At 35.0% G+C, this 9,512-nt stretch overlaps 1 protein-coding gene across 1 annotated transcript; it reads right to left on the bottom strand.

Moving 5' to 3' along the window:
• Window positions 1–722: 722 nt before the first annotated feature.
• On the bottom strand, window positions 723–7,677 carry LOC118750617 (GILT-like protein F37H8.5). Its single transcript, XM_036485358.1, has 5 exons — window positions 7,217–7,677; window positions 2,867–2,998; window positions 1,545–1,706; window positions 1,345–1,482; window positions 723–1,206 (listed from the first exon to the last, which is right to left on the bottom strand). The coding sequence occupies exons 1-5, from the start codon at window positions 7,316–7,318 to the stop codon at window positions 1,105–1,107; spliced, it is 636 nt and encodes a 211-aa protein (XP_036341251.1). The 5' UTR covers window positions 7,319–7,677; the 3' UTR covers window positions 723–1,104.
• Window positions 7,678–9,512: the final 1,835 nt, after the last annotated feature.

The following is a 9,512-nucleotide window of genomic DNA, read 5'->3' as shown; positions in this document are numbered from 1 at the left end:
CCCAAACCAAGAAAACCGCATTTGCTAAAAACAAACTAAGTAATTTGCATACCTTATTTATTTTCATTACACTTAATTGCATTAACGGCGAACAATAAATATTGGTAATGGCAAAACAATTTTAATTTAAAGCAGATATTAATCCCAATTTTCTAATAACACTGTGCTACAGCCGAAACCAGCCCGACTTTGTTAACATAAAAAACACTCGATGGATTTACAAAAGTTAGCTCGTATTTTTATTTTATGGAATACTAAAGTTTTCATGTCCCGGCCTAAGTAGTTTTCAAAAATGGATAAAATAAGTGTCTGGGCGAAATTAAAACACAGTAAAATTTCATGGGAAATATTTTCGTAGAACATTTTAACCCATTAGCTACCGTCTGAAAGGCTCGTTTTGACTCTTACTTCAAGAAACCCTTACGGGCTATAAAATTAAAACCAGAAATCTATGCCTAGAAGGAATAACAGCCAAACTCAATTTTAAAAAATTAAAAAAAAAACACAAGTTGCTTTTTTTAATTTGCTTGTAGATTTTTTTAATTTTAATATTTTTAGAGACTTACGTTGATGGCATGAAGCTTTTGCCTGAGAAGACCCCGAGTAAAATTTTCCGAAGAATAATTTTCTAGAATATATCAATCCTCTAACGAACTTCCAAATTTGCTTTTTACGGGGTTTCTTGAAGTAAGGGTCAAAACGACCCTTTCAGGCGGGAGCTAATGGGTTAAAATGTTCTACGAAAATATTTCCCATGAAATTTTACTGTGTCTTAATTTCGCTCAGGCATTTATTTTCAACATTTTTCCCACTTTTTTGAAAACTACCTAGGCCGGGACATGGAAACTTCAGTAGGCCATAAAATAAAAATACGCGCTAACTTTTGCAAATCCATCGAGTTTTTTTATTACTGGATATGTATACTTTCAGAAAATATTAGCAAGGTCCGGGCTGGTTTGAATTATCATAAACTTGTCGCACAGTGTATTTAATCCAATAATACAAATTTCTAAGCGCCTTGCAACTACATACATACATATGTATGTAAGTATGTATAGTATACGCCATGCTTAGTGATATTTCGGCGCACACTGATGACTTCACTTACTGACAAGACTCATTGGCAATGCCTCGCTTCTGCAACAGCTTACAGACGGTGGCGTGGAAATCGTAAAATGATGCATCCTGAAGTAATTGATTGAATTCCTGTAGCGAGAAAGCCAAAAAAAAAACTTACTTAGCAGGCATGATGAATGATACAAAAATCCAATATGTTGCGTGCAATATGTTGCGTGCAATATGTTGCAACGCAAGCTAAAGCAAAACCAACAAACATTCACTTACACCATTGTAAACAATTGTCGGCACAAATTTGGGAGCATACTGATTGGTCACCTGCTCTGCCAACAGCTGTAGCTGTGTACCCAATTTTGTGTTGACGCAATCGCCAACATCGCTGCTTAGATCAACCAAATTGGCGCACTGAAAGTTAAATGTAACAAATTTTAAGGCAAAATGCAAAATGTACATAGGCGGCTACTTACTTCCTCCACACTTTGCTTATCTCTTGTGGCCATCTGACAAATGGCAAATCGAACGCGCTGATCCTGTGTGCTTTGCTGATTTAAAACGCAAGATTGCAAACGGTTTCCAGAGCATTCTGCCGGTCCATGTTGACAATAGAATTCGCTGCCATAATTGACGGACTGTTGAAGAGTTAGATACATACATACATATGTAAGTGATTCAGAGGATGTCATTGTAAATGATTTTCGTCTTGAAATAAACGTCCCGCGAGATGACAAAAAAACAAAAAAATCCCATATAATTACTATGGGAAGACGTAAATAATTTGCAAACTTGCAAACAAAACGTTATCTTCTCATTCTCAAACGCGCAAAGTGTCCCGTGCCGAACAAGCTATGTATGTACATAGGTGGACAATATTATTCACGGTTATTTTTACGATATATTTTTGCGATATATACGATTCGTTCCTTCAGATTGGTTCTTGTTTGCGTTTGATTACGAATTTTGCTAAATTTTTTTAATTTTTTTTTATTTTACGAAATTTTTTAATTTTAATATTTAATTGTTGCATGTAAATAACTAAAAACCTAAAAATACAGACGTAGTCCTCCTTTTTCTCTTATTTAAACGGTACATAACTTTTTTTGAGCAAACTTATATTACAGGTGATATAAGGGGTCAAAAAAGTTCAGGTCTTCGAAAAATTTAGTTCCTTATATGTATTTCAAACAATTTTTAACTGATTTAAAAAGTTTATACCGTTTTAAAGATGATTAAACCCCATTTCTTCTGAAATGCGTATTTGTATACTTCGTATATAAAAATTGGAGAAAAAACACATTTAAATGAAAAAAAAATACCTCTTTTTATAAAAAAAAAAATATTTTAAACAAAAAAATGTCCAGCCGATTAAAAAAAACCGAGAAATCTCTTTTTTACCTATGACCCAATCTCTTAAAAAAGTTAGTTTGGCTAAAAACCCAGCCGAATGCTGTACATTGTTATATAGTAGATCCGTAATTTTCGACCCAAAATGGAGCTCTGAGATTTAGGCGTTTTTTTGTCACATTTTAGCGTTCTAAGTGTTATATACGACGATAAATTCACTTTTACAGCTCTAAGACTTGCCCACTAAATATCTCAAAATTTTGACGTTATACGGCTTGTCTGAAAGCTTAACGTAATCTAGAGCCCAAAATAAAGTTAACGTTTTCGGCCGTTTAGCTGTGATATTTTTGCCTCCCTACTATTTTATTGTATTTATGTATTGTTTTATACGAGTACCTAAGTACTCCTTTTTATGCAGGAAAATGTATTAAAAAACGTTCATACTTACACGTGATTTTCCAAACGGCACCAGGTTTATGTTCAAGTTAGCTTTGAGTTTATCGTAGGCGGGCGCTAACTGCTTGGTCATAAAATTAATGCTGTCCGGACAGAGCGATTCATACAAAATGGTAACATCGATCTGAAGGAGATACATACATACATACATGAGAAAATTATTAAATAAATAACACTACGTAGCAATGGGTTTAATAAATACTTTTTTGTTAAAAAATTATTTAAGTAAACACATGCGACAGGCGCGTGTAAATTGATGATAAAGTTGCCATCAGGGTTGCATATTACCATACTAGGGTAAATTATTACCAAAATTGATAGACAAAATTTGGGTTGGTAAAAAGGTACATTTTTTCTCATTTGGTGGATTTTTGTTAAAGTATTTTATTTGGAAAACAAAAATAATTTTAGTTCCCGCTTTATTTTTCATAGTGGTCTTTATATTATAAAGTCCTTTCAACTTTATTGCATTAATTCTTCAACGCTTTATCGATAAAACATATCGAACATATCGTGCTCTATTCAAAACTCATTTTACCTGAGGATGTTTTGATTGACTAAACATTTTAAATTATTGTTAAAATAAAAAGCAAAAATGGACAGATATATAGGTAATTATAAACTATGATTGTTCGCAAAAAAAAATTAAAACAAATCACCGCCAGTTTTTAAAAATGGCAATTGTTAAATTGAAAAAAAAAAGACCGGTGACAAACATTTTTTTTTTTATTTAAATCAACGGGAATTTTTAGCTGCACATTGTTGGTTATACTAAAATTCCAAAATTTTGCCAAAAATTCAGCGTAAAAAGTTCGAAATTTGGACAAAATATTTTTGATTTTTTCTAAATGTTTTAAATAGCTTCTATCATTGCTTTTTATGGGTTGGGTTAAACGCAAACAATATTCTCATATAAAAAAATTAGCAAACAAAATTTTACTTGAAAAACATTGTGAATATTAAAAATATACATAACGGCTTTTTGAGTCACTGTATTGTCTATATAACTCCAGTTGAAGTTTTTTATTTAAATAATGAAGTTTCGTTGTTGCCTTTAGTTCCATCCTGAAACGGAGACGATGCCATTAATATGATCTCAAAAACCATATCATTACTTAAATAAATTAAAAATATAAACAATTAACAATTTTTTTTAAATAACTAAACAAACACAACAAAACTACAGTTTTTATTCTCTTAAAATAAAAAGTTTTTGGTACATATTTTCCAGATTTGGTAGATTTTTTCAAGTGGATGGTAAGTATTTTTTTACGTCATTGACAACCCTGGTTGCAATTTTTGGTGGCAAACTTAACGTCCAAGTGCCGTTGTGGTACCATAAACCTCCAACGTAGTTAATAAAATTGAGAACCACTACAAGCCTCCCAAAGTGAGTTCTGGAATTTCAAACAGATCGTGTGCTCTTTTGAGGCTATATTGTACACTTACACCTGCGCCTACGACGATTACTGAAGGTTGTGGAAAAAAGTTCACCCATACATATGTGCCAAATTTAAGATAATCATTAATATCTTCATGATCCAATGATTGGACTAAAAACCAACTTAGTATGGGAACACGTGTGAGGTAACACCTTTCCGAAAAAAAAAATAAATTATAGAAATCGGTTAACGTGGTCCAAGGTTATGCGGTAACAAACATATATAAAAACAATATTCCGACGAATTCATAACCTTCTCCTTTTTGTGAAGTCGGTTAAAATTATAGTTTTTCACTTCATTTATTGAAAAATATCTATAACTAACTTTTACCCGCGGGTTTCATCCCACGTGAGAAGTAATTAAAAGGGTCTCGTGACTTGTGGGCCCGAAGCTATGGCTAATAAAAAATTCCACGCCCATGTTAAGTGCTACGCCCCCTTTTACAAACTCATTTATATATACCTTACTATAAGCACCCACCGTAGATATGTTTACATACCAGAATTCAAGTTCATGTGACTTACAGTTCCGAAGTCAAAGCTGATTAAATAATTCACGTCTATGGGAGGTGACACGCCCCCTTTCCCAGTACTACCCAATTTTCTCTATGCCTATAACCTTCGCGGGGTAAAAACAAATAAGTGTGCAAAGTTTCGTGCGATTCCGTGTCGCCGCTCAGAAATTATAAGGTAATAAACAAACAGCCATTCACATTTATATTTAAAAATAGATATTCAGAAAACAAATGAACACGTTTGTTGTATTTAAAGATAAAATATATATACTCCACATGGAGTGACGTACAAACGTATTGACGCAGAAAATGTTCCGCAATTAAATTTTTATTTAAGAATTGAAGTCGGTTTTTGCTTAAAAATTACTTGTTTAGTTAAATCTACCTCTTTTTATTTTTAACTCTGTCACATGAAAATACTAAATAAACCGGTGAGGGCACGCCGCATTCAGACGCACTTGACCAAAATAAGTCAGTACGCGCTCGTTGCATTGCGCGTCAGCCTTCAACTAAAAATAACCGTTTTCCACATTGCGATCCATTTTTTATCTCAACAGAATATTTTAGAGAGTAAAATTTTGCATACATATGTGGTGTTTTTTTTCGTGTGAAAAAGCGGTGGAAAAAACTATTATTTTTATATTTTTATATTTAAAAATTATTTTTAAATAAATTATCCCTATGTTCTTGAATAGTTTTTAATAACAATGAAAATGACGGTTGAATTGTCAAAATCGGTCAATTTGACCGTTTGTAATTGAATTTTGAATTAAAAAGGACATATAAAAACACTTGTCGATATACAAAAAAAAAATATTCTAAGATTCTTTAATGGGGAAGATATCTATCACCATTCAATAAATATGGTGGGCGGGACAAAGATAGAAATAGTTGTTTGCAGCTGCCATGCATGGAAACGCGAAATTCAGTGTAGAATTTGGTTGGCAGCAAATAGGCTAAAGGCTCCGTTATGCATACTTGGCATTGCTTGAGCGTTGTCACATAAAGAATCTGTTAAATGAGCTTCGCGTGTAAGCGGTTACCCAACGCACAGCATTACATACGTAAAAGTCTGTTGGTTTTTGATTTCTACGTAAAAATGGTATAGCAGTGCATGCAATGCCAAGTATGCATAACAGAGCCTTAAGACTACGAATCCGTTACGCTGTGTTCAGACGCAACGTGGGTTGTGCGACAGAGAGTTGTGAAGGAAAGAGAGACGCATGCTACGAAATATATAAAAAGAGAAATCCTGAAATGAAAGAGTGCGAGTAGTTTCGTGGTGCTGATGGACGGGTAAAACCTTCTAAACACTTTCCAGAATATTCGGCTACTTAAGAAAGGTTTTAACACCTCGGCAAGCTGTAGTAGAATTAAGAACGGTAATCAGAAGAGAGATGTCCAGAGTATCGGCTGTAAAACCTTATGGAGTGTATTGTATGAAAGACTAAAATCGACCGCCGTCGAACTGATTGGACCTTCTGAGACCAGGTATTCACCACATGCCAAATCTTGGAAAAGATCCGCGAGAATAGTATCGACACACACCATCTCTTTGTCGATTTTAAAGCTGCTTTCGACAGAAGGAAAAGGGGTTGCATTTATGCCGCGATATCTTAATTTGGCATCGCATTGGAAATGGACAGGACCTCTCCGTGCCGTTTGTCACCAAACGGATGTTTCAGACGAGGCGACTTCCTGTCGTGCGACTTCTTTAAAATTATGCTGTAAGAAATAATAACGGCTGCACGACGAAATCGCTCAGGTACAATAGGGGTCTTCCCATAAACTCGTAAAAGCCTTATAAACCTCCTAAGGCTTTGTAAAGTTACGAGCCTCCTAAAAAAACTGTGAAAATTTGTATGGAGCTCTATCTACAAGCCCCTTGTGATAAAATTACGCGCCAAATTTGATGCGCCAACGACCTCGTAAACTTCAGTGTTGCCGAGGGCCGACATTTTTATACTAAAGCGTATGATAAAATAATGAATGAATGTCATCCACTAATTGTTTTGAGTTAGGTTTTCTGCTAATTTTCGGCATTTTTAATTGTATTTTAGCCATGACTACGAAACAAAAATTGTTTAACAAAATCCTGATTGATCTGTCACGCACCCATTTACACCTTTTCACACAGGGGTCGGTCGTTCCCATAAAAGCCATGTAAACTTAGGAGTTTTACACAATTTAAGACCTTGCGAGGGAGGGGGGGGGGGGGGGGAACCCCTTAAATATCTTACAGGAAAGTACAATGCCGATGTTATGGACCAAAAAAAAATTTATTTAAGTAATTTCGCGGTTATATTTTGACAGAGTGTATTACTTATTAAATAAATCATATAATTATACAAGCATATTTACGATAAGAATTTATCACGCCCATTACCTTATTTGCATCAATACTTTGCGGCGCTTGTGCGCTGACCGACACAGCAAAACTAAATGGAAGCAGTAAGAGCACCAAACATTTAGTATAAACGTTCAGCATTTCGTTAAATGGATTTTTAAATCGTCGATTTATGCGATATTTGCTAGTATCCGTGTTGACACTGTCGGTTAATTTTTTTTTCGCTTCTTTTAATTCAACTTCGGCATGAGCAGCTGAACTAATATCGCCAATTCACGTCGATACAGTTGAACAACTTTTTCGTTCAAAATTTTTTTGCACTATTTTCCTCCTTGTCTTATCTTATTTAACAGGCCGCCAATTCAAAAAAAAAAAACAAAAAAAAACAATCTTACAAATCGTTGCGCCGTTTTAAGTAAATCGCTTCAGCGTATAAAAATTTCACAGACGTCTGTACGTTTCGGCGGTGGGCAAACGAATGGATACAACGTTGATATCGTTTTCGGTCTGTCGCTAACAACCGCAATATCAACAGCAACAGCAAGAGCAACTATTGCAGCAACAACAACAACAATATGTAGTGTAGTAAGCGCCAACCGATGGTCATTGAGTCTGCTAGCAAACGCTTAAGCTTATAACGGGTGATTTTTTTGAGGTTAGGATTTTCATGCATTAGTATTTGACAGATCACGTGGGATTTCAGACATGGTGTCAAAGAGAAAGATGCTCAGTATGCTTTGACATTTCATCATGAATAGACTTACTAACGAGCAACGCTTGCAAATCATTGAATTTTATTACCAAAATCAGTGTTCGGTTTTTTCCGCTTTTTTATCGACAAATTTTGTTCAGCGATGAGGCTCATTTCTGGTTGAATGGCTTCGTAAATAAGCAAAATTGCCGCATTTGGAGTGAAGAGCAACCAGAAGCCGTTCAAGAACTGCCCATGCATCCCGAAAAATGCACTGTTTGGTGTGGTTTGTACGCTGGTGGAATCATTGGACCGTATTTTTTCAAAGATGCTGTTGGACGCAACGTTACGGTGAATGGCGATCGCTATCGTTCGATGCTAACAAACTTTTTGTTGCCAAAAATGGAAGAACTGAACTTGGTTGACATGTGGTTTCAACAAGATGGCGCTACATGCCACACAGCTCGCGATTCTATGGCCATTTTGAGGGAAAACTTCGGAGAACAATTCATCTCAAGAAATGGACCGGTAAGTTGGCCACCAAGATCATGCGATTTGACGCCTTTAGACTATTTTTTGTGGGGCTACGTCAAGTCTAAAGTCTACAGAAATAAGCCAGCAACTATTCCAGCTTTGGAAGACAACATTTCCGAAGAAATTCGGGCTATTCCGGCCGAAATGCTCGAAAAAGTTGCCCAAAATTGGACTTTCCGAATGGACCACCTAAGACGCAGCCGCGGTCAACATTTAAATGAAATTATCTTCAAAAAGTAAATGTCATGGACCAATCTAACGTTTCAAATAAAGAACCGATGAGATTTTGCAAATTTTATGCGTTTTTTTTTAAAAAAAAGTTATCAAGCTCTTAAAAAATCACCCGTTAGTACGCCTTGCGCTTAAGCCGGTTTCGAAGGCGCAATCAATTGTTGGACGGACGGACGGAGCTGGCGAACGTTTACTAAGAGCAAAATATGTAAATAAGTGATTACTTAGCATGTATGTATGTATGTAGTAAGTACAAACAAACAGGTGTATAAATATATGGACAGTTATTTAATAACAAATTGCGAGCAAATAGAGGTGAGAAGCGACAAGTATTTGGGTTCTACTAAAATTTATAATTTTACGACCAATTTCGATTTGGATTTGTAACTTAATTTATGTGGTTAAATGCATAAAAATGCTTTTTTATGAGTTTATTAGCTTACCCCATCCACCAGCTATTTTGCTAATTTTTCATTTCAAATCTGTGTGTGTGTGTGTATTGTACATATTATCTGTCTCCAGCTACTTTATCATAGTTCCATAATTCACAAAAATAACGGTATAAATATTTTCTGCTCTAGATTTGATTATTCATCTAAATCTCTTTTATTAACTCACCGTTCATGCTCCATAACTAGATTGACTATTTCTAAGTCGCATTTGCTTTTTCGACTTCTTTATTCCTTTTTGTTATCACAACTGTTTGCACTTTCTGTTGGTTATTTATTTAGCCTTGGCTTGTAGTTTGCGTTTTTTGCCAATTTGCCACTTTTGCCGCTATAAATTTAAGCAAAACAACTTTAAAACGCATTTTTTGGCCTGAAATAAAATCGCTTCAGCAGAGTTCATTGTGTTAAGTGAAATTTTGTAACGGTGAAC

Source organism: Rhagoletis pomonella, unplaced genomic scaffold (genome assembly GCF_013731165.1).
Source record: "Rhagoletis pomonella isolate Grant_MI unplaced genomic scaffold, Rhpom_1.0 Rhpom_scaffold_00001, whole genome shotgun sequence".
NCBI lineage: Eukaryota > Metazoa > Arthropoda > Insecta > Diptera > Tephritidae > Rhagoletis > Rhagoletis pomonella.
The sequence above is the reverse complement of the archived record's forward strand: the minus strand, read 5'-3'. Positions and strand labels throughout refer to the sequence as shown.

Excerpts from the sequence above, each read along its gene's own strand:
- LOC118750617 (XM_036485358.1), bottom strand. The coding sequence starts at position 7,318 with ATGCTGAACGTTTATACTAAATGTTTGGTGCTCTTACTGCTTCCATTT. Across the intron at positions 1,707-2,866 it reads TGCCGTTTGGAAAATCACGT|TCCGTCAATTATGGCAGCGA; the intron begins GTAAGTATGAAC and ends ACTCTTCAACAG. Across the intron at positions 1,207-1,344 it reads CGACAATTGTTTACAATGGT|GAATTCAATCAATTACTTCA; the intron begins GTAAGTGAATGT and ends TTCTCGCTACAG.